This window comes from Oreochromis aureus, linkage group 23 (genome assembly GCF_013358895.1).
Source record: "Oreochromis aureus strain Israel breed Guangdong linkage group 23, ZZ_aureus, whole genome shotgun sequence".
NCBI lineage: Eukaryota > Metazoa > Chordata > Actinopteri > Cichliformes > Cichlidae > Oreochromis > Oreochromis aureus.
The window spans coordinates 44,906,808-44,932,178 of record NC_052963.1 but is presented as its reverse complement, the minus strand read 5'-3'; the positions used below and the strand labels follow the sequence as shown (position 1 = coordinate 44,932,178).

Here is a 25,371-nt window from a genome sequence, read left to right as displayed (position 1 = left end):
ACAAAATAACTCCTTGGACAATTAAAGGCAAGTCAAGCCTTCCAACTGCAACACAAATCACACTTTCTAATATTCTAATTCTAATTAAATATTTTATATTTTAATCTTAATTAGCGCCATTATGAAAACACTCCAAAACCCATGTACAGAAATTCCCCACACTCATTTAACCCGTGGCCTCTACTGGACCCCCGGGGAAACACCTGCACACACAGACAGGCGAGTAATCTCATCTCCACAAGCAAGTTTTACTAAACAGTAGACCTTATTTGGTGCCAATGTCTTTGAACATACAAGACCAAAAAGGAAATGCTTGACAATAATGCACAGCACCACGTTTGCAGGAAGCCAAACGCAGCACGTCCGCTGTCGAGCACAGTGGTGGAGGCGTGATGATTTGGGTTCGTTTTGCAGCCACAGAAACTGGACACTTTACAGTTATTGAGTCGACCACGAACAGCGACGGCTTAGCTGAAATATGTTCATGCAACAGAAAAAGCTCAGCAGTAAATCTACAACAGAATAGCTGCAAAGGTGCTGCAGTGACCGAGTTGTTATCCAGACCTCACCGAGACTGAAATGCTGTGGTGGGACCTTGTTCCTGCAAACCTCAATGAGCTGAGTCAACGCTGCAAAGACCAGCGGGCCAGGATTCCTGCACACCGATGTGGGAGACCGATAAAGTCGTACAGAAAATAATTCATGTTATTGCTGCTAAAGGTGGTTGTAGAATCATACTGATTTGCTTTTGGTCAAACATCTCTTAAGGCAACAAGTGTACAAGCTTTGTTTTAAGGGGTCACAAGAAGATGGCAAACCATCCTCCAGAAGCCAAGAAAGTTGAACCCCTCAACCCACAACTTTCTGTCAATTAGTACTTAAATCACATGAATTTAATTTTGCTCCATGTTTCACTCCTGTCAGTCTGCACACCCTCTTGCAGTGGCTTTGTGAACCATTACAATGTGTCTGCACCACATTTGAATAGTTAGAGGTATTTCAGTCTGGACAGCAGCGGGGTGCCAGGGTGGGGGGTTCTGATCAAAGCTCTTTAATTGACGTCATCATAATCTAGGCCAATTCTTTGCAGGAGAGTGTATTAATTTTTTGTGATGGTTGTACTGTAAAGGGAGAAGTTGAAAGTAAACATCTCTACCGCTGCCAGATGGTAAACAGCAGCGATATGTGTTCAGGGTTTGCATGACAGCATCGAGGCAGCTCCGAGTCCCATAGACGGAGTGAAATGATGATAATCAAAGAGCTACTGTGCAACAGAGACCTATTACTCGATGGAACAACCAACTCGAGAACAAAGTGTCTCATTTCCCCCCCGCAAGGCCACAAAACTAGAAACGAGAGTCTGAAAATGTCCCCGCTTTGCTATAAGATGCTTTAATTACAAATAAGAGCCTCTGTGGGAGTTTCATCGCACAGCTTGTTGTGATCTGAGCTCTGCCACACTTGAGATTTTCAGATGTTTCATAGTCACGGCTGTAAAAGTAGCGCTAAATGTGCTGGTTTCAGTTCTGACACTACGCTTCAAACAAACTTGCGCCAGTATGCCGACAATCTAGATTACAGATTTTTCTCTTTGGCTTAACATAAAATGAATAAATCCCCACCGACTTTCTATCTCTATAAACCCATAAAGATCAGAGCTCTATAGATTCCCATATGTGCCTGTGGATTTAGAAGATCCTCGCTCCAAAGCTTTTCTCCCCAGAAATAAAGAAGAAACAATGGAAGCTCTTTATCTCATGGAAACATTTATCCGAGGACAATATATGTTAATTTACTACGCCAGCAGAATACATTTTAAAACAAAATTTCTTATAATGCTTATTTTAATTGAAAGTTTTGCTCGGGGCCTCAGATGTCCTGTACACTATATTTATGCTGCTTATAAACCAAGTCTAAATTAGGAATGCATTAGTGCTGGTACTAAAATTACTGTTGTTCTGGATGGGACATGATGGGGGTATAAAAATGCTTTCCACCATGTTTACTGTTGCCCAGCTTTGACAGTGCTCCGAATATTTATTGCCTCAATGCTGGCACTCAAATCTTTCCTCTTTTTATGTTTACCCTTTAACAAGCTGTGGGAGCTTCAGTGAGATCATGACTGACATTAACAAGACACAAACATTGAGTTATCTCCAGAAAATGTCTTTATTGAGACGCCCATCACATTTCATAATGAATCAGAACAATCAACAAGTAGAAAAAGAAAACATGTACAAAATAAGTAACATTGGGTTTGTTTGTTTTTTAAATCTGTCACGCCAGGATCTGGAGGTGATTATTTCCAGACGACGCATCGACATCAGCGGTGACAACGAGGAAAAGGGGAAACGCTCCTGCTAAGCATTTCCTCAGTTCCTTAGGATCACCTCCGGATGGACGAGGGAAACCGATCCCAGGCCAAACATGGCAGAGATATAACAGGTAACACAACCACACAATCAAATCAGCAAAATCCTCAAATCTGAAATCAATCATCCTCTGGAGACTCGCGTGGATCTGAGAGGGCTGGATCAATGACGGGCAGATAAAGGTTCTCGCAACATAAGAGAACAGGGAGAGTCACGAAGGGGGAGGAGGGACGAAATAATGAAGTCCTTGTGAAACCTGCACATTATCCTCGCTGATCCACACATGTGGCACCGAAAGATGAAAGTAAAGGGTTCAAGAAGGACTCAGAGATACCTGCTGGCATCTCTTTTGCCTCGCGTGTTATCATCCAAATGTCTGTGCACGCCCTACATTTTAGTATTCTGTGGTGAACAATGTAACTGAAAAGTTGTTGCAATAAACTCAAATTAGATACATTTTTTTAATGGGAATTTGTTTTAGAACGATTTGCATCTTCTGCTGCAGAATGATTAAGATTTGAAGACATTTACAGAGACAGTGTTTAAGCAGGAATACATGTATCCTCTTAACATGTTTAAAAGCTGCTATCTGCTGCATTATGGCTTCTGGCAAAAACAGGGGAAAAAGCACAAAACAAAGATTTATCACAAGGAGAACTGATTGGTGATTGCTGGGGATCAAATGTGGTGCTTACAATCATCTGGAACGGATAAACGGAGAGAGATGAAGACAGAATGAGGCAGTTCGCTCAACATCAGCTCAGAGCAGAGCCAGACTGGGGAAATTGTTTATGTGCGCGCAGTGATGATATTGGGGAATACTCACTTTTCTCTCGGGATTACATAAGATGGATAAATCCTTCCCTAGTCTAAATATGTTATCTATACTCAACAAAGCCCCCAGACATCCTCTATACAATCACAGACATCCCCAGTGTATCAGAACACAATTCTTTGTAAATCTTGTAGCATAAGAAAAATAACAACTATGCAAGCACTTTATCTCAGGGCAAACTTTTTTTTTGTGGTTTGTTTTTTACTCAACTGATCCCTTTTGTCCCATGTAGCTCCGATCCACTATGGCAACAAAGTATCATGTAATTTTTGTACCAACACAAAGTACAGTATCCGGTTTATCCTTCTTCAATTTTTAGTTGTAACTCAGGAAGAAATCCATCCTTCATTGTTTACTGAGGGAAAAGCAGAGGCTCGAGTCGGAGCTCGTCGGGATGCTCTGATTGGTCAAAGTGCTTCACTTCTGACCAGTTACAGCTCGTCTTTTTGTGTCCGTCCAATCACGGTCAGTTTGGAGAGTTGAGCACTGAACTTTCCATCCTTGTGGGTCACTTGAGGTTAAAAAGGAGAGGAAATACATTAAATGCTGCCACAGATGACGACAGAGCAAAAACAATCATTCAGCTGCAAACAAAGCCCAAGGAGAATAACACGACATCACATCTGTAGATTTGATGAGCTCCACCTACAGGTGAGCAGAGTAAGAGCTGGTGTAAATGAGATATTCCTGCTACCTGCAGGCAGTGAGCCCAACAGCAATGTTGCTGATCCTGTTAAAGATGCTGTTTGTGTTTGAGGTTTTTATCTTTTATGTATTCGACCTGAAAAATTCTATATTTCAGCATTTTTCAGAGATGCACTAAAAAATGCTTATTTGCTTTTTCGAAGAGTGGAAAGAAAAAAATGACATTAACCACATTAATCTTGTGTCCGTGTATTATACGCAGAGCTAGAAACAACAGCGTGGCTAGCTTAGCTTACAATGAATACAAATGATAATTTAACCTTTATTACACTAGGGAAGACATTTATACAGGAATTAAACATATTTTTATTCCAGGCAAGCAGTTCCCGTAAAGCAGGGGTGGGCAATTAATATTCCCAAGGGGCCACAGGTTTTTATCTTTATAAGCTTATTGGTGCGGCCCTACACAACAGTCCCAGTTTAACATGTGGCCCCCTGGGAAAATTAATTGCCCACCTTTACTCTAAAAGCTTAAATATTATCAGTTATTTTGTAATTTGATGGAGTCATGCATTAAAAGAAATTTTTGGATTCGGGGGCTGAATAATTGATGCATGTTGTAGCTGTTAGCTTATAAACAAATGTAAAGGAAAATGTGTAATATGTAGACTTCAAGCAATTTAATTAGGAATTAAGAGCCTAACCATAACCTTCAAACACATGTCCTAACCTAAAAAAAAGGGGAGGGTGTGAAAAAGTGAGCATCTGTTGGTCCTCATATCTGTGACTTAACACCGGTCCTCAATAAGGAGGCTAGACAGGTACACACACACACACACACACACACCACTTATAATAAATCACCAGCTGTAACACTCACTGCCTCCATGTGGCACAAACATAAGCAAAAAAAGACTGTCTTTGCCTGTAGGTGGACATGTTAACATGTCTTTATCTGCACGTCTGAGCTTCAGTTGCTCTCCTTTCCTATAGATGCTAAACGTTACTCGTAGGTTTGTAATTAATACACTCTCCAAAGTAATTCACTGTTAAGCAGTCTATCAAAACAAATCCAGACTGCAAGTGTTTTCCAGCGTCTGTAACTGTAGCATTTAATCTGCTGAAAAAGACACAGGAAATTGCTGGTCGGCTTGACTCGTCAAATCCTGCTAATCACAGTCTGGAGCCGAAGCCTCAGTTTGCGCGGAAACGGAATAACAAGAAATAATGCTACAGGGACAAATGACAACCCACTCACAGCTGGAGCATATGCTTTAGAGGGAAATCAGCAGGGTACTTGCAGCATGATGGAGAGGGAGGGAGGCAGATGGAGAGAAAGAGCAAGGGATTGATGTGACAAGCAGAGGGAGTTGATTGAACACTTGGAAACACAATAAATTTCTCACCTGTTGATTCTCCGATGGTGAATTCTTCTGGCTTCAAAGGCACGTCACTCTGTCCTCCTGCTGCCGACTGAGACTGGAAACGCAAACAGCAGCCACGATGAAGACGAGGAGGAGGAGGAGGAGAGCAGGGGAAGAGAGACAAAAAAGAAACAATGAAACAGAGAGGGAAACAGGATGAGAGGCGGCACAGATGACAACAATTTTGTTTGGAACAGACGGGCCGGGACAGTAGGAGGACGTGACGCCAAGGTCAAGGAAATGCTGTGCGGGGGTGGCAGGTGTGTTTGTTTGTGTATGCAAAGTTATTTCGGTCTCATCATTTAGGGAAGTTTTTTTTTCCCCTGTGTGTTCGTCTTTGGCTTGCAGGGCACGGAGCCTGAGCGGGAGGAGGAAACATGCGCTCACACTAATGACAGAAAGTGTCAGGACTGTCCTTGCTGTGGGAAGGAGGCGTGTCGAGGTGCGCTCCACTTCACAGACGACCACATCAGACAGGCAGACCTCCGTAAAGTGGCTGAGCTCAGACCGGGCGCGGACATTAACCTTCCACGAGACATTAAAGTGCACAGACTCGATTCCGAGTGTGACGTCAAGAAGAAATAAAGTTTTCATGCTACTTTGACCTGCTCGACTTGTGTTAGTTTGTCAAGGACACATTATGGGTTTGTTGTATACAAGTGGAGGGAAGATGATATGTCCAAACCCCCTCAGGTCTAGCCAGGACCTTATGGTCGGGTACATTCGGCTACTCGGGTGACAAATCCAAATCTTCAAGCTACAAAAATCCTGCAGCTGCAACTTTATCGACTTTGTGTCTGGGGGCACGCCTTATGTAACGGGCACCATCGTTGCAGTAAAGCAACATATTATGCATTCGCTTTTCATTGATTTCTAAGGAGTAGAGGGACCCAGTGCCGCCCCTTTTTGCAGAAGGCTCGGTGTGCCAACATTTAAAGTTGAAGCAGTTAATCAAACATATTTGATAGGTGATAAATCACTGAACACTGCAAAACATTATCTGGTTCCAGCTTTCCAAATGTGAGAACTGGCAGCTTTGCTGTATTTTGTAATCACTGAAAAATTAACCGTGAAATGCTTTGGACAGCCATTCGATCACACCGAGAAACTTGAAGACATACTCTTCGGCTGCGAGATGGAAGTTTTTTAATATTTTTCAGATATTATGAACTAAATTAATATTAAAATGGTAAGCTGCTTCTTCTTTCTCTATGGCTACGTTCACACTGCAGGCGAAAGCGCATCAAATCCGATTTTTTTGACCCTATGCGACCCGTATCCGATCTTGGTATGACAGTGTGAACTGCACAAATCCGATATTTTCAAATCCGATCTGGGTCACTTTCGTATGTGGTACTGAATCCGATACGTATCCGATGTTTTAGAAAGCGACTGCTGTGTGAACGGTCAAGTCGCATTAAATCCGTCTTTTACGTCACTGACACAAGACAGACGCCAATTATCAGCGCCGGAGAAGCGCCCGATAGGACATCGCGAACGATTTCCTACCATCCGGTGAAACTGTTGGGAAGACAACGTTGGAGAAATGTGAACATTTTATTTTTACTGTATAATCTGCAGATTCTGACAGAAACCTGCAACTATCCTTTGAAGCACCGCTCCTCTAAAACAGCAAAAAGGATCATTATTAGGTTATTTGCATTATTATGTAAATAACAAAATAAAGCAAAAATCTGGAAACATAAAGTTCGAAGTCTTTATATTAAGGGCAATCAGTCAAACAATATTATTTGCTCTGGGTCTAAACAGAGCGCGTTGTGTGTGACGTCTTCTTTTGCGCATGCGGGCCGCTTTAAGCGTTCACACTGGAGAGCGTTTGATGTCGCATTTTATGTGTAGTGTGAACAAGCAGACAAAAAAATCGGATTTGATCAAAAAATCGGAATTGAGCATTAAGACCTGCAGTGTGAACGTAGCCTTTGAGTCCGATTAGACAAAAGTCTGAAGGCAGCTCATCCTGTTCACGAATCATTAAATGTCAGACTTACAATAATCCTCGTTCGTACGGAGACGTGGCACACACTATGACACTGACATTTACATATCCAGGAATGAGGCGCTAGCGTCATTATCAAACTGTTTACTTAAATACAGCTCTGAGATTTTTTCTCTTTTTGTCACACGAGACGAGATAAAAGTGCAGATGGCGACAGCTGTTACGATCCTACAGCCCCTAGTGCTCGAGAAAAAGCATATAAGAAGCTGCTGCACACAAACGTCTGCCTCAGATTTGGTCCCAGAGGCTGATGAATGTGTTGCTGGTATAAAGGTGGATGTTTTATTATTTGCAGGCTATGCAGAAATGCTCATCAACAGAGTTTCGCCTTGTTTTTCCTGACAACTGTGCTGATGAAGCTTTAATCTCTGCACTGAAGGGGCGCCTGGAACAGCGAGGCAATACAAAGCAGAAAGTTTTTTACAAAGGTTTGTTTGTGTTTGTCCTGTCAAACCAACCGCAGAATGGGGAAAAGCCAAAGGGGCAAAGTCTGTGAGGGGTTATGATGTGTTGCACCGACAGTATCGCAACTACGCTGCACAGGTGGTGGTGCGGTTTGACTACCAACAGGCAAAGTTCAGTGCAAGGAAGAAAGACCTGCACTGAACCGCTGGCTTTAAGCGTGACTCATCTTGAATTTGAAAAAGAAACCAGATGAATCCAAGCTGAATGAGCTTACAGTGCTTTCATGTGATGTCAGGAAAATGAATCCCTGACTGGAGAAAATCACATGTCTGAGAAACCTCTGGCTCTTTAGACAGAAACACAGTGAACATGACAGCAGAAACTCTTGGTGCAAATTCATGATTGGCAGGAGATTTGGTGCAGCGTCTGCATTAATGCGGATGGTGTCTGGGCTCCGGCTCGGAGACGGGATGAGGAGCTTGGTCATTTGGGAGGAGCTCAGAATCGAGCTGACATCGAAAGGAGCCAGCCGAGGTGGTTCGGCCATTTGATTAGGACGCCTCTTAGGTGAAGTGTTTTGGGCATGTCCAACAATAATATGCTGTTAGGCTGTAACCATTAGTTACCATCTATGCAGGCTGGGCTAGATTAGTGAAAGAGGTTATTTATTAGTAATAATTCTGACAGAAAGGCAGTGAAGCACTGTTATGGAATCAGCTAACACAGTGTTGTTCTGCTTTGGGCCATGAGAGGATGGACGCGAGACTCCTTGTGGACATCCTTCAATAGTTTGCATCTTCAAGGACTAGTCCGAAAAACAGTACCCTACAGTGAACCAACCACACCTGCAGGCGAACTCCAGCCAGCTTTTTAAAAAATCATGTGGAATGAATATTGAGCCGCAGTGTCCACAGCAAGTATAATCCTGGTTTTAAAAGCATCACTGAAGGACAGTCCTCCTCTGGAAATGGGATCAGCCTACTGACAGTAATAAATAATAAACTCAGCAGCACAAAGAAACAAAATGCAGCAATCACAAAGTTTTTCAGCTTTGTCCATGTTGAGCACTGGGATAAGTTGACAGCTCAAAAACAAATGAATGCACACAGGCCCAGTAAAAGCTCAAGTAACAGTTTCTTTATACTTACATACGCGTTGGCATACTCGATTTTGGTTCCCTTCAGTTCAGCTTTGAACTGAGTGAAAAACAGGTACGACTTCCCCTGAGGCCTGGCGGAAATGAAAAGGAAATATTTGCTGTCAGTGTTACGTGTTTGCATAAATTCATTTAAATCAGAGGTTATAAGTTTGCTGTGTTGTTTCCCCTTCTCGTCTTTACCGCCACTGTCACGATTAAGCAAAATCAATAAGGTGACTCAGCAGATGCACACAGATGGCACACATTAGCGGTGAGGGTGCTCTTAGCATCGGGGTCACCGAACTGAAGAAGAGTACCTCCGCGGGCTGCTCATTGGCCTGTGAGGGCTGTCCTGGTATTACTGGAGTTACGAGGACCTAAATCTGGTTACACAATCACAACATGGGGGCCCGACTTCCTTATGGGGACATTTTAGGGTGAAGGCAGGCTTTAAGGTTAAGGTGAGGTAAGCAGTAGTTGTGCAGCCTCCATTAAGCCAATGCAAGTCAGTGCAGTGTCCTCTAAAATCTGTGTGTCTCACCTCCACACAGAGCAGGAGAACAGTCTGTTGTCATCAGTCAGGCCCACACTCATCAGCCATTGCTGTTTTACAGAAAAAAGGGACAATATTTTAGCATAAAGACCGCAGTAACCAGTAATGTGAGGCTGGAGACGCACAGTGAGAGAGAGGGAGAGGGGCTCACCTCATTGGTTCCTCCTTGGGAGGCGTACGTGAAAGAGCATTCATACTCCCCCTGCAGAAGGAGAATGAAACCAGGTGTTAGTGCCGTGTTTTGGATTTACCTACAAAATCTTCCTGTAAAACAAGAAACTCTTCATTCCACTGATCTCACTCAGGTTAGTTTCAGTTTAACCTTACATAGAAATAAAGATAGAATATGGTTGCATATATACGCACTCACATCCTTTCCAATAATACCCTGAACACTAACAGGGAGGAACCCAAGAAGCTCTGTTCTGTCTGTGCATCAGAGGTTAGCGAGGGTGGTCTCTGCCAAACAGCTCCCCTTAGAAAAGCCCAGAAACTATTTCTTTATTTTGTACTGAGGTCTCAAAACTTTTCTTAATGCCAGAGCGTGTCGAAGTTGTTTATGGGGGAAGAGTTGAGCCATATTAAAAAAGCCATAAGAAACTACCGCTGGCTTTTTTGGTTTTGGATGTTTCTTTTCCTTGTTGATCATCATTTAAAAGAACACTGTTTAAAGTCTGGTCTACGTGACCTGGTACAGTTGTTTAGAATTAGCCTGGGTACTGCTAAAAAAAACAATTTCTCTCTATTCAAATCTCAGTGTAGCACGACAGACACGCCTGTGGTTATTTTCTGCCATATTAGTACCAGCTTTCACCAGTTTCAGTTTGAATGGCTCATTCAATATATTAAGCTCTGTAATGCAGTGGTTAACATATTCACCTAACGTATAAAAAGGGCCTTGGTTTGATACCAGGAGGAATCACAAACCGTTTGGGGTTGGGTCGGGAATCTGGTAAATCCAATGTGTGCCACTACCTGCTGGGCCAACCTGAAAGTAGTTTTAAATATATTTAATTGGTCCTGAAATGACATAAATGAGGTAAACAGGGCTTCCTGATGTGGAGATAAGATGTGCATGCAGCTTTAGACCAAACTGCTTTGGAAAATGTGAATGAATGCAATAATGTTGGACTTCTAACTGCAACATTTCCTACTGATAAAGACCTTCCTCTGGACCATTCATACTATACTAAAGTAATTAAGTAACAGATTGAAAAAATGAAATGAAAGAAAAATTCCAGTTTTTTCACTTTGTAGTACAGAATAAGTTTACACCTTTATTTCTTAAATCTCGCTGACAGATTCCTCTCATCAGCAGCATTTGTCTATTACGTAGAAAGAAATGAGAGGCAAGGCTGTATTTGCACTTTTTTCCCTTATATTCAGATATCTGTGGGAATAAATGTGCAGTTAATCTTCTGTCCACTGACAGAGAAGGGGAATTCCACTGCTCTGGACTCTGGTCCACTTGAGATTAAAGTGGGCTGTTTGAGGGAGTCTGACATTCCTGGTTTAGGGCATGAAAGTGAGTCAGAGTCACACCTCTCCCAGCAACGATGAGGAAATAACGAATAATAAGTCAAGCTACAGCTGGACGAGTCAGTGTTTTGTTTTGTTTTTTCTATTTAAAATAATAATGTGAGGTAACAGCTTATAAGATGACTCTGACTTTTTTTAACTGTGACTTTGCAAACTCCTCCCACGTCAGAATATTAGAGACACGTAATAGTTTTCTTTGTCAGAGCCACCGCTGAAGCTATCAGGGACACCTGAGCTTTACCTGCTGTGACCAATGACAAGTCAAAGCGTCAGCTTTTCTTTGATTAATCAAAAAAGAAAAACATTAATTCTTTAAATAATTAGTTCAATAGTTAGTTTAACAATCAGACAAAAGTTAAAATTTGTTTTTACAATTTAAAGTGAGCAGTCTTTAAGTTTTAAAGAAAAGAAACTCTCATCCAATCAAAAGTGCCATTGTGACAGCGACGTGTCAGCCTCTCACAGGCTGTGTCGTCATCAGACAGCGACTAACGCTGCCCAGCAGATTGTAGTTTTTCTCTTCTGTTGTTTATAACATCGGTTATGTCCGACTGTAATACGAGAACCAGACCTCAGCTCCACAATAATAATTATTTATGTTATTAATGTGTTAATAACTGACTGATAAATCACATTAGAGTGAGTAACAGGGAGCTGCGCGGTGAATTCGCTTGAATTCAAATTTAATCCTCATAAAATGTAATTTTACGTTTCCAGATTTATCGGTAGCTCCGTGTCTCCCTGCACGAGCGCTCGTTTTAAAGCGGGAGTTTTACAGCGTGAAATAAAGACACCGCTCGGCGGAGGCACTTACAATGCCCTCGGAGAAGGTGTGCACGACTCCTCCCGGTTTCACGTTGAACTCCACCGTCTTCGCCTGCTCCTCGGACGCCTCCGCCGGGACACGCGCTGCAATCAGCGCGAGCGCAAACAGAAACGCCAAATTACCGGCGCAGGTGTTACTTTGACGAGCCATGTCTTCCTCCTCTGACCTGCAGCTGGTGCGAGCAGCGCCTCCGGTGTCCCGTCCACTGTGAGTGTCGTCAGACTCCACGTCACGAACGATGTAAAACAGAAACAAAAGGGCTACGAGTAACATCACCGCGCATGACTGACAGGAAATAATAATGATAATGTTAATAATAATAATAATAATAATGATAATAATAATAATGATAATAACTGTGTTAAATGTTGACTGAATAAAGTTACTTTAATGGAGACGCTGACCGTGTTGGTCACACGGTGTCGCTATAGTTTAACCAATTTTACACAGTACTTTATGTTTAAGGGATACTAAGGGTATTATTATTATTATTATTATTATTATTTCAACACGAGGAAATACTTTAATTTTAGTATTTTATTTTACTTATTGTTATTATCTAAGTGCTGTAACAAAAGAGAGATAAGTAGCAGAGAGATATAAGAGGCATGAAATGTTCTATATTTGTCCTTGTGGCAGCAGAGATAATTCAGTCTGTTTGAAAATGTGCTCTGCTGTCTGTCCCGTAAGTGTTGCAGGGGGTGGTCAGAATTACTGAAGCGTCTCCACCACACCTGCAAAAGAGTCCAGTTTGCAGCCCATCACAGAGCCAGCCTTCATCACTTTATTGGTGCTTGTGTGTGTCTAAAGCTCAGATGAAGCTCCCCAGCAGACCACAGCAAAGTACGCCGTGATCACCACAAACTGAGTGGCAAAAAATCACCAACACTTTGCAACACACACTGAATGATCTCAGCCTCCTCAGACAATAGAGGCTGCTCATCCCCCATCATGCAGCCCGTGTGCTGGTCTTCCATTTCAGCCTGTTCTTATTTATATGCTAATTTGTAGCATTATGCCACTACAACCTTTTTAATTCTACCCTCAGCTGCATTTATCTGCCAGTTTACAAATGCTTTGTGCAAATCTAATGAAATCCTGGAAGGCAAAATAGTTAAGTCTGCAGTATGTCATCTATAATTTTTAAAAACGGGTCATTAGTTGGTGCGATCATTGGTAAAATGTTTGATGTCTCTGATGCTGGGTTATTTTATATAACACCTTTAGATTACTTATACAGAACAATTAGTGTTTAAGCAACATGTTGCTGTTTCTGCTGCTCCAGGTGGAGTTACTTTGAAGTATTTCATATGCAGAAATATTAATATGTGGAGGCCAAATTAATCAGATGCCTCCAGAACTTTAATTCAATTTTACACCGCGTTCCAAATTATTATGCAAATTGTGTTTAAGTGTCATAAAGAATAAATAAGTTGTTTTTCAATTAAACCCATGGATGGAATTGTGTCTCAGGACTCTTTGTATCACTGAAATCAATCTCGGACACCTGTGATCATTAGTTTGCCAGGTGAGCCCAATTAAAGGAAAAACTACTAAAGAAGGATGTTCCACATTATTAAGCAGACCACCATTTTCAAGCAATATGGGAAAGAAAAAGGATCTCTCTGCTGCTGAAAAGCGTGAAATAGTTGAATGCCTTGGACACGTAATGAAAACCTTGGATATTTCACAAAAACTTAAGTGTGATCACCATAATGTTAAGAGATTTGTGGCTGAGTCAGAGCACACATGGGTTCGTGCAGATAAAGGCACAATGATGAAGGTTTCTGCCAGACAAATGCATCAGATTAAGAGAGCAGCTGCTAAAAGGCCATTACAAAGCAGCAAACACATATTTGAAGCTGCTGGTGCCTCTGGAGCCCTGCGAACATCAAGGTGTCTGATCCTCCAGAGACTTGCAGTTGCGCATAAACCTTCTATTCGGCCACTCCTAACCAATGCTCACAAGCAGAAACGGCTGCAGTGGGCCCAGAGCTACATGAAGACTAATTTTCAAACAGTCCTGTTCACTGATGAGTGCCGTGCAACCCTGGATGGTCCAGATGGATGCAGTGGTGGATGGTTGGTGGACGGCCACCATGTCCCAACAAGGCTGCGTCGTCAGCAAGGAGGTGGTGGAGTCTTGTTTTGAGCCGGAATCACGGGGAGAGAGCTGGTCGGCCCCTTTAGGCTCCCTGAAGGTGTGAAAATGACCTCTGCAAAGGATTTGGAGTTTCTGACTGACCACTTTCTTCCATGGTAGAAAGAGAAGAACTGTGCCTTCTGCAGCACAACCATCTTCATGCAAGACAATGCACCATCTCATGCTGCAAGGAATACCTCTGCATCATTGGCTGCTGTTGGCGTAAAAGGAGAGGAACTCATGGTGTGGCCCCGATTCTTCCCTGACCTCAATCCTACTGAGAACCTTTGGAGCATCCTCAAGCAAAAAACTATGAGGGTGGGAGGGAGTTCACATCCAAACAGCAGCTCTGGGAGGCTATTCTGACATCCTGCAAAGACATTCAAGCAGAAACTTTCCAAAAACTCACAAGTTCCATGGATGCAAGAATTGTAAAACTGCTATCAAATAAAAGGTCCAATGTTAATATGTAACTTGACCTGTTGAGATGTTTTTGATTGAAATAGCTTTTGATTTCAGTAAAATTGATCTACTAATGCTGCAAATTCAACAAATGACCATTTTCAATTCTCTACAACCTATAAAATCTTTTGAAACTCTGTGTGAGTAATAATTTGGAACAGATCATTTTAAGTTTTTTATTTTTGAAAAACAACTGTTTTCATTGGGAGTTTTGTTGAGTAACATTTGAATTATACTCTAGTGGGTGATGAATCGAAAACTATGCTGACTGTGATGTGAATCGACTATTTAGGAAAATCAGATAAAAACATCATTTGCATAATAATTTGGAACACGGTGTATTTATATAGCACCAAATTACAAGGCACTTTATACTGGAAGGTAAAGATCCTGCAGAAAAGCCCAACAAACAGAACAAGGCTGACATCTGTTTGATCTGTCTTTATTATTTTTTAACCACCTGGCTGTAGCCCTGAATGTTTGGCAAAGGATGTCACATTCAGGTGTGAAGGGCTGAGGTCAAAGGGCACATTTTGGTTTTCCAAACACATGCAGCAGTTTAAGAGGAGCATTAGCTGCTGTCTCATTATTCTTATTCTTTCTCACCTCGCTGCACAGATACTGAACGTGATAACGTCCTTCATTAAGATGAACGCTGATAAAAAGACACGTTTCCTATAAAGCACGCTGCAGTTACTTCCCCAGTCTGTCCACATTTTCTCCACAATTAGCAGTCTGTTTGTATTTCCTGTCTGGGATTTAATAACACACTCACAGCCTACATATGTACCACAGCGTGTGCCACAGTTATAAGTTTTGTTATAGAGTTTGTATATATAGTATATTTAATATAGTATATAACACACTGTGACAATGCTCACAAGCATATACAAAGCGTGATGAATGAAATCCTTAGATCAGCCCGTCGGACACCAACGACCACACCACATTCAGAGTCACTTTTAAACGATCTTTTTCCTGATTTTGATGTTCAGTTTGAACTTCAGCAGGTCGTCTCGGCCACGCCTCTATGTCTAAATGCACTAAGGTGCTACCACGCGGTTGGCTGATTAGATATTTGTGTTAATGAGGAGTTGAGCAGGTGTACCTTACAACGTGGCCGCTGAGTGTATATACCCTCTAGTGTAGAAGGAAGAATAAGCAAGCACAGCTCTCAGGTGCTGTTACAGTTAGGCCTAGAAACTGTTGCTGTCACACGTTCATGCTTCTGTACAGAACCACAGCAGATGAAATGAGTCGGTTAAAATGCAAATGAAGAGCAGAATCTCCGCTTTAATTCGAGGGGTTGAACAAAGATCCTGCATCAACACTTGACGAACAGCTGTCATTTTATTTTTCCGGGGCTCAAATGTAATTGGACAAATTAACATAATAATAAATGAGCTGTTCATTTTCAAAACCTTGTCATAAATCCAATAAGATTATTTGTTTTGTAATCCGGACATATTAAATCCAGATTACAATAATTAGGCGTGTGTAAACTGAATTTCAGTGGCATTGCTTTTGACGTACTCGAGATTTCTTTAGGCGCAGTTTCAGGCCCGCTCTGCCTCAGCACGCTGTGATTCATGAGGCAACCCTCTGATTAAACTTTGCACTAGTCTCGTGCTCTTACACGAAAGCATAATAGCAAACATGTCGACTCCTGTCTTTTTCACAGTGCAGTAACATTTTGTTTTACATGAGACAGCAGCACAGTCTCACGTCTGCTCACGTCTCCATGGATGTGTTTTGTATGTCTCTGGAGCCAACATGTGTCCTCCCAGTGTAGCGTGAACAGATGTTAGGCATGGCAGGAGACACGCTAACGTCGTCTGACAGCCAAGTGTAAAACAAATAAAACAATATGAACATTAAGAACAGAAATAAATGGAAGGCTTCAGCAGGATGACCCCCCGCCCTCTCTCCCCTGGACCTCCTCATCCAGACCTCCTCCCGGCCCAAAAATAATACAATAACAGGATAAATAAAACAGCATGCATTTGCACAGGCAGTCTGTCGAGTGTTTTGATATTTGCACAGCAGCTTCAGGAGGGAAATCACACACAGGATTCTTCTCTTTCAAACAGGGGAAGCTGTTGAATCTACAGCGGTGTGTAAACGGTCCAGTTTAGAGAGCCCTCGTCCCGTCCAGGTAAACATTGTTTCCACTTTTGGGACATCAGACGCCGCCGGCGGGAGAGCCGAGAAAATTATTCAGTCATTTCCCCCCGCTCGCACAAATAGCTTCGACTCTTTGCTTTAGACAAACAGTTCACTCACAGCAAATACAGAGCAGGGATGGAGGAAGGAACGTTAAGTTGACGTCGAATAATTTCACTCGTGATGGAAGCTCATATTCCAGACTTTACACACACGCTCACACAGTGGGAGGAAAACAACACAGCAGCACGACTGAGCTTTTATATGTGTGTGCGCGACTCTACAGGCGTCAGGGTTAATTTGGTGCTTTTATTAGTTCTGAGCAGCTGCTGTGGAGCTCAGTCGCCTCTGTGGGGAGAAAACTTTCCAATTTTTTCCTCTTAGTTAAAAAAAAACAACCAACACAGGAAAACTTTATCATTTGTTTCTTACTTCTGGGTGATTGATCACTGTTGCTAAAACTTCAGTGTTTTGGTATTTATGTATTCATGGTGCTGTCTGCGATCGTATCGATCTGAAACAGAGTCATATGTGATGGTTTTACGCTGTTATGAACATCTGGACCCTCAGTGGGCCGGGCCTCGTGGTTTCTAACTGACAGGTGCTGAATACAGGAAGAGATCACACTGTGCACGTCGTGATGTGGCCACTGGTGTTTGGTGTTAACAGCAGATGTAGTGACTACACTCATCTGACACTTTATTAGGTACACCTTGCCAGATCTGCCGTTCCTGGGATACTTTGGTCCATACTCACATGACAGCATTGCAGAGCTGATGCAGATTTGTTGGCTGCACAGCTATGATGTGAATCTTCTGTTCAACCACATCCCAAAGGTGCTCTTTTGGGTTGAGATCCAGTGACTGTGGAGGCCATTTGAAGACAGTGAACTTACCGTCATGTTCAAGATACTAGTTTGAGATGATTTGTGACACGGTGGACAGACATGGTCAGCAACAACACTCAGGTAGCCTGTGGTTATTTGATGCTCATTCTGATGCTCAGTTTGAACTTCAGAAGGTTATCTGAATGATATCTACATGACTATATGCACTGGCACGGCCGATTAGACATTTGCAATAAGGTGGACTATACCAGGTATACCTAATGAAGTGGCCAGTGAGTCAGTCCCAAAATAAAAATGATCTCTTTTCAAAAAGTTTAGTTTAACAGATTAACAGGCATCTCTTTGGTGCCCCTCTTATTGTTTCTAGTGATGCGTATTAACATCAGTCATTTTCTGCAGAGCGTGACAGCTGCACAGTGTTAACATGCAGATGAACAGGTGTGCCTAATGAAGTGGCTGGTCAGTGCTGTGAAAATGTTCTCTTGCAGTGCATTAAAGAGAACACTTGACATGGTGGCACACAAAGCTGTGAGCTGTGATTAAGTGGAGTCTGTGACCTGTTAATGCGTCCTTTTAAAATGCGTTTCAGTGATCTGGACACAAGTGGAGCGCGTCATTGTCCACACCTGTTATTATCACAGGCTGCCTGCTGTGGTACCTTACACAAGCTTTTAGTGCTGTCCATTTGTGATCTGATTGCAAATGTGATGTGTTTGAGTGTCTTTGAGTGTTTTCTTACCCACAGTCTGTGGCTGGAAAAACAGCCGATTAAATGAATTAAGAACTATTACCAAACACAAAGTAGAGAAAAATTGCACATAAATGTCTGACTTTGTGTGTAGTTTTGTAAGGGGATGATCAGTGTTGTGCTCACATAGGCGGTTATGCTGCCACTAAGTGACTGTAAAAATCTGATAGTGCATCTTTAATACAAGTGTGATGCTTTAGTGAAGTGACAAGACAAGCGTAACATTATGGGCGTGAAACTCTAAACACACGTGCATATTTTTAGTCTGTGAGTGCTTATTGACACTTTCCAGTCTAAGTCTGTACCCAGGAATATTGACGTCCATCATGTGTCGCTGGGCTCTAGGCTCTTGGCTCAGACACTTGTTGACTGGGCGTCTCAGACAGTCTGTGCACGGCCTCACAGACACTCAGCCCACAGTAAGAATGGCTCCGTCGCTGATGTCAGCAGTTTGCAGTCGGGTTTTCCTGCCCGTCAGTGGATCTGTGGAATTTCTCTCCTCCTTGTCATCTCCAGCCGGAGCGACCTGCAGCTCTGCCCACACCCTGCAGGCTTAGCGCACCGGCCCGCCCTTAGCGCACAGCAGCGGGGAGCGCTGGAGGAGGTGGCTCTGCCCTGACCCTCTTTCACACTCAGATGGTTCGCTGGCCAAAGACGGTGTGGGTTCAGCACAGAGTCCATGTTTGGATAAGAGGATGAGTGAAATGGGTTTCGAGCACAGTGTGATGCGGTTATACAGGATGTGGTGCAGGCAGCATGGTTTCCATGTCATCTCTGGTAGTTTTTCCATCTTTTGCATCAGCGTGTGCATTTGATTTCCTCGGTGTCCATAACAAATGGAGGCGACCTCATCGGGACCAACAGACTCTTACTATAATTGTGCGAGGAACTGGAGAAGTTGGCAACAGGCTGTGACTTGATGCTGCCATAGACAAACTCTGCAAATGATTCAGTGAATGTGATCCTAAAACAAACCCCCGTGACCCCGGTCTGCACCTGTTAGCATATGCGTCCCATAAAAATCCTCTTTCATTCAGGCTTACTGCTGCTAAAATCTTCCATTTTACTACAAGAAGTTTTCTGCTGAGGTTCAAATTACTGCAGTGGGCATGTTTGGTTTGGACTGGTTCCCACGACAGTCCTGCTTTGCCTAATGAAGAGTGCCAAAGAAAAAGCCCGTACAATACAGAACATACCTCCTGCTTGTTTTTCTGCCAAGTTTCTGTGAGGCAACCCACTCCTGAGTGGCAAACAGGCCTCGTTAAAAAAAATAAAAACATGGCGCAAAGAGGAAGAATTGTGTTTTGTGCTGGTTATTTGTACATTTCCGTGCACCCTCCAGACAGCGTCCCAATTGGTCCCGACTAAATTCGATGACAAAGTGTAAACAGAGCGAGACACTCGCAGACGCCTCACATGGAGCCACTGCCAGGTGACTAAATGTTTTCCCAATCACTCACCAGCTATAACACAACACAACAAGCACGCAAAAACACACTAGTGTCACAGCGCTCTCATTCTCTCGCTGCTATTTTGATGACGTTAATGAGCAAAGTGGGATCATTTCAGGCATTTCTCTGAGGTGTGTTATTCCTAAAGCATTTAGGAAATGTACCGCTCGACGCTGAACTGGCTCTCGGCTCGTGTTAACTGGTGTTAATGGGCAGCCAGATGAGTTCAGGTTGAGAAATATTTGCTCCCAATTGTAATTAGACTAATTCAATAATTAGATGTCGGGGTTGCCTTTGTTTTCAGAAATCTAAATGAGCTTTATCATAAAGTAAAAGCTTTTCAAATGTCGAGTCTTGTTTCAGTAGAATACATAAAACTATAAACTGCTGCTTGAGCAAAGCATTGGAAGTAATCCACACATGAGAGCATTTGAACCTTTTAAATAAGAGCAGTCACACGATGGATACTTCAGGGTATATTTTGCTGTTCTCTGACAAAATCCTAATAGATGTGATGGAGGAAAGGTGGAGCACCACTGCTTCCCCACGGTAAGCACCAAGTCAGTCTCACAATAACAGCTAACAGCACAGTCTCGCATTGCTTAAAAATCCACTTAAAATGAATGTTCATATAAATAAGTAAAAGGTCAAATTGAGCCATCCTGGCTTTGGATACAATAAATCATATAAATACAGATTCATTTAGAAGCAAACTGATGATGGTATCAGCAGCTGCTCATTAGGACCAGTAAGAAGAGATTAAGTACATGTTTGTCTGTGAGATGTTCAGTCTTCTGTCAGGTCAGCTCCTGTGAAGCAAAGACAAAAATACTTTAAACATTTTTAACTCCAGTGTCACTCGTGAAAATCGAGAATACTTGACCCGACTTACACAACGATCCTGCAGTTTCTCGCCTGGACGTAGCTTCCCGTGTACCTGATGTCACACTGAGCCTCGTTGTTGGAGAAGTCAGACTCCTCGACCAGGTGAGAGGGGTTCACCGTTACCTGAAAATCAAACAAACAACAATCATTTAGAGATGAAATGTGAGTTCTGATTTAGATGATCCGATAGTATAAATCCGTCCTGCAAACCCACCTTGAGTATGTAGTTTCCCGGCGGCACATCAGTGATGTCGATCCACTGGCAGTCGATGTTGGCGTGGTACGTGTCATAGCATCCAGGACTGAGACCCTAAGAAGAGGCCAAACTTACACAACCTGCTTCTGCGATGCTTTAAAGTGGAAATCTTCACGTTTTTACTCATTAAAAACGAGAAAGACGTAACCAGTGAAAATCCTGCACAGATAAAAAAGTGCAGACTGACTTGTGTGTGAGTAGTGCAGGCAAAGCGTCGCCGTACTCCTGCGTCACACGACGTGTCCTCTAGACAGAAACTGGCTTTGTGTCCCTCAGCAACCTTCTGTCCAGTGGAGACATCCAGCAGGTCGTAGTTACTAAATGCTTCCATGCTGTGGTAATGCCTGAAGAGGAGAGAGAAATCTTCTCTGCTAATGTGTTCAGGAAGCCGTCCTTTCTGTCGTATTTACAGTACGTAGCATTCTCTTAAATCTCATGTTTCGCTTAAAAAACAAACAAAAAAACAACAACTTTGAATTACCCCCAAAACAAATCTGCCTGAGCTTCTTTGTTCCAAAAACACTGTCAGCCGTTCAAAAAATGTGAAACCAACAAACAAATGACTTCAGCTAATACTTGTATTTAACCACGATTTCAGTGCAAAATGTCATGTTTTAACCAAATTAATTGAATACAGTTTACCACAACCAAACGTTGGTGTATTAGTACAAAGAGACCAGGCCAAAATGGACCTACGCGTGTACCAATGAAAAGATCTGGTCTGCTCTCAGCTGTTTCTGAACTGTGGGCTCCGTATGATGACAGAGTGGATATTCCTAAAACGCTCACCTCAGTCATCTTTGGCTGAGAAACTACAGTTTCCTAAAATTAACTTCTCCCTCGGACATGTTTGAATGTTTTATCTGTTAGTTATAAATCCTGTGTCCACACGTCACTCTGCAGGAACTGGGGTGTGACTTTGAGGACATATATGGTGTTTCCAACTCACTGGTGACAGCTGTGCCACTCCCACTCATGCCTGGGTCTCACCGGGAGGAAGTCTGCTGTTCCCTGGTTCTTCACCCGCTGTGGGAAGCGCAGCAGAACTCGATAGTCGAGGTCACTCACACTCGGGTGATTTGCAGAGCTGAAGGAAAAGGAAACAGGAAATGAGCCAAGATTACCTGGAGCACCTTCACTGTGTGCCGAGATGACACTCGGACAGTTTTAAGCACTGAGTGCGCAGCCGGAATCGACTTGTACCACTTTTTTAAGTCTTTGTCCTCCACACATACATGCCTCACTGCACATTTTACTCTTTTTCCTGCTCACTGAGTGGCAAACGCAATGATTTACTGCAGAGGTGGTTTCTGGTTTTGCCTCAGCAGTTTTTGCATTCACCTTAGAAATCCTTTGCCTTTCATTTCAGAGTTTATTTTATTTGGCAGAGTGGCTGCTCAGATCAGAGGAGAGAATCTCGGGCAGCAGCCAGGTTTGTGTCCAGTCATTCTGTCACTCAGCTGTAGCATCCAAATGGGATGTAGGCCCACACAGTGAGGCAGGCTCAAAGACGTCCTATCTTTTATTATCTCGATGTAAATGTGTTTGTCCTGCCTGACGTCACACATTTCTGTTGCACAGCAGAAATAACCTGTACTGTAAAATGTCAGTGAAGAACAACTTCAATTATTGTTGACTTCACAGACAGATTCACATAAAGCCCAATAAAGCACCTGGAAAGACAGTTCTCCTCAGCTGCACAGCGAAGCGCATACATCTGTGCTCTCTGAATGTATGAGGCTGCTTGGATGTAGTAAGGGTCAGGAACCAAGTCTGGAAGACCTGTAGAGAAAAAACATCATAAATGATTCATACGTAAAACAACCTAGAGGCAAAAACTGGGCATCAACTTTCCACTAATGTGATTTCAAACTCATTTTACTCATCAAGGGTCACATAAATGTGTTTAACTCCACATTTAATCTCTCAGATATCTGAATATAAGATAACGAAGGGCAATTTTAACAGAATATCTCAGTTTTTCTACATGATAAATGTGTAAAATGAAAGAAAAAGTTCTCTTAGATCACTGACCAGACTGTCCTGTACTTATGAAACATAAAGGTTTGTTGATGGAGTCTGTGTTGTCTGTGTTTGACAGCTCTGTTTTAAACTGTCTAATAAACTGCATCTGTTAGTGTTGGAAAGTGCTGCATGTGTTGATTTGACTGTGCAGACGTAACATCATCAGTCACGGAACCTGTATCTATACAGATCAGCATGATAAGAATCCGCTTCCTGGGAATAATAATAATAATAATAATAATGCATTGGATTTATATAGCGCTTTTCAAGGCACCCAGAGCGCTTTACAATGACATTGTAAATGTAAATGGACAACTTTAGATACTTATACCGTCATAAGTTGCAGAAGTAATTTCTCTATCACTGCTGGCTAATCACTAATGACTCTTAAAGTCTATCAATCAAGCATTTAATTTTAACTTTGCTCAGAGGCTCTGGCGCGGGAGACATTAGTTTTGTCATAACGGGGCATTAACTCCGGTTCTCATTAAAATGCATTAAAATCTGCATCAGATGGGATTTAAATTTGGGGCTCGGCACTCCTTTCGGCGCCAAACCAATTTGATTGATTGGGCGTGATAATGTCTCTAACGCTTCAAGATGCGTGTCTCTTCATAACTACTTTTTAATAGACGTTGGTCTCTTTGCCTCGGTGCTTCTGTCTCACCGTTGTGGAAGAACCTGGTCCCGAAGCCGGTTCCTGGTGGAGGGCGCGCACTGAGCCTGTTCCTGCGGTCTGGTGGGTAAACGTTATAGAAAACCGAGTTCCTGTGATGAATACTGTGCGGGTCTCGTGGGTCACTCGCGTCTGAAGTGCGTGAGGCATCGGGCCCTCTACGTGGAAATTGTAATTCTACAGCGTTGCTGTACAGCGCTGTGGGAGAAACAATTAACTCTGGCGTGACTCTGGTCAGAGTGTGCGCTCTTTGCACACCGCGCGCACTGGGAGCCTCTCCCAGCGTGGTCTCCTGGGTTATACGACGTGCATTCCCAGCGTCCTCTGCCGTGGTCACCCATATTGATGTGGTAGGTGATCGAACAGTTGAATCCGTGCTCTGGGACCTGGTTCTGCCGCCTCGGCTGTGCGTAAAATCCGTCAATCTTGCCTGTGACTCGCTGGCCCGTTGTGCACCTGTATCATCTCCAAGTGTACTACGGCCTCCTCGTGGGACTCCGCTGCCGGAGAACTCTTGGATGGAGGTAAGAGCTGAAGAGCTGCTGTTAGACTCTGACCGGAGGGACCCGGAGTATCCAACAGCCTCTGTGGTGGTTTGGCTGCGGGGTGGGGACTGACTGCGTGTGCCAGGTCGTCCCGAGGCGAGTATATACTGATCCGCATCAGCACCAAGGACCGACGCATCCATTTGACTGCGCTCGTTTTGTTGAAAATGGCCGTTGAGTTCGTTGAATTCCCAAGATCCGGTTCTGGTGGGTCTACTGGACGCAGCCGGGAGGTTTACTTGGTTGTTTGCTCTAAGTAGAAGCTGAGCGCGTCTCCGTGTCTGTGCTGGTAAACGATACTGAGTCCCAGTGCTCAGTAAACTGTACACCTGACCGTTATTCTCCCACTGAATCCGGTGTGTCCACGGTCCAACACGTGTACGCAGATGGTGCTGACCGGTGCCCAAACACACCAGAACACCAAATAAGTAAAATAACACAAACACGAACTTCTCCATGGCTCGTCAGGATGGTAACTCTATCGGAGGAGCTCCAAAAGTGACGCATGAACTAGGCTGACATTTGAGTTTGACACGAGAGGTGAGGGGGTGTTTTGGATATGCTTGACTCCGTCACGAGGTTGCGCACAGCATCACCGGCAAGAGGGCTTGGTTTGAGAGGTTTTTGGCATCTGTGATGTGATTTACAACTGCCCGTATCCACCCATGTACAGTAAGAAGCCGCACTCACAACCGTGGTGGAATTTAATTTCTTCTATTTAAAAAAATGGCATTACATCGGAAACTCTCTTATTGTACCCAAAATACAAATTTTAGTGATTACATGTGATTTCATTAATTATGTTGAAAAGGATGAATACATAACGCAAGTAATAACTTTATGATCAGTCAGTTAGTGAATGAAGGAACTCAAGAGTGCAAATATAGTTGCAATAAAGTGACAAATATGCCCTTTTATGTCAAACAGAGACCGAAATAAGTGGCATCGGTGTAAGGATGAGAGTGAGCGATCCAACCTCACACTGCAGATATCAGGGCAAAGCACAGTGAGGGGGGGGGGGGTGCAGTCTGCGCGCACAAGAGGGCTAACAACACTGTGAACGACTCAACCCACCCAGGTCACAGACTGGGCAGTCTGAGGAACAGCTTTCCAAAGCCTGCACTGTTTGCGCTATAATATAATATAATATAATATAATATAACATTTCTATTTATCTTATTATGTTGCTATTTAATGTTTTTTTCGTGTTGCTGCTGCTCTGTGAGCTCCCAAGCTTTCGTTGTCTAAATACAATGGCAATATAGCTGTGCACCACACGGTGGCGTTAGATTCTCACAGATAGTCTGTGCTCTGCTTCCGCCACGAGTCATTTTCAAATCTTTTTTTTTTTCATTAAATAAAACCTTTATTTAACTGTCCATCTCGCAACATTATTTAAAAAGAATAATATTTAAA

The 25,371-nt window shown here is 43.0% G+C and overlaps 2 protein-coding genes across 2 annotated transcripts; both read right to left on the bottom strand.

Moving 5' to 3' along the window:
• Positions 1-2,145: 2,145 nt before the first annotated feature.
• On the bottom strand, positions 2,146-12,027 carry mydgf (myeloid-derived growth factor). The gene is made up of 6 exons (XM_031743425.2): positions 11,743-12,027; positions 9,541-9,591; positions 9,378-9,439; positions 8,847-8,928; positions 5,259-5,331; positions 2,146-3,718 (listed from the first exon to the last, which is right to left on the bottom strand). The coding sequence occupies exons 1-6, from the start codon at positions 12,025-12,027 to the stop codon at positions 3,639-3,641; spliced, it is 633 nt and encodes a 210-aa protein (XP_031599285.2). The 3' UTR covers positions 2,146-3,638.
• An 8,004-nt stretch (positions 12,028-20,031) lies between these two features.
• Positions 20,032-24,488, bottom strand: loxl5a (lysyl oxidase-like 5a). Its single transcript, XM_031743446.2, has 7 exons — positions 23,402-24,488; positions 22,383-22,491; positions 21,659-21,796; positions 20,897-21,053; positions 20,668-20,763; positions 20,461-20,576; positions 20,032-20,377 (listed from the first exon to the last, which is right to left on the bottom strand). The coding sequence occupies exons 1-7, from the start codon at positions 24,411-24,413 to the stop codon at positions 20,371-20,373; spliced, it is 1,635 nt and encodes a 544-aa protein (XP_031599306.1). The 5' UTR covers positions 24,414-24,488; the 3' UTR covers positions 20,032-20,370.
• Positions 24,489-25,371: the final 883 nt, after the last annotated feature.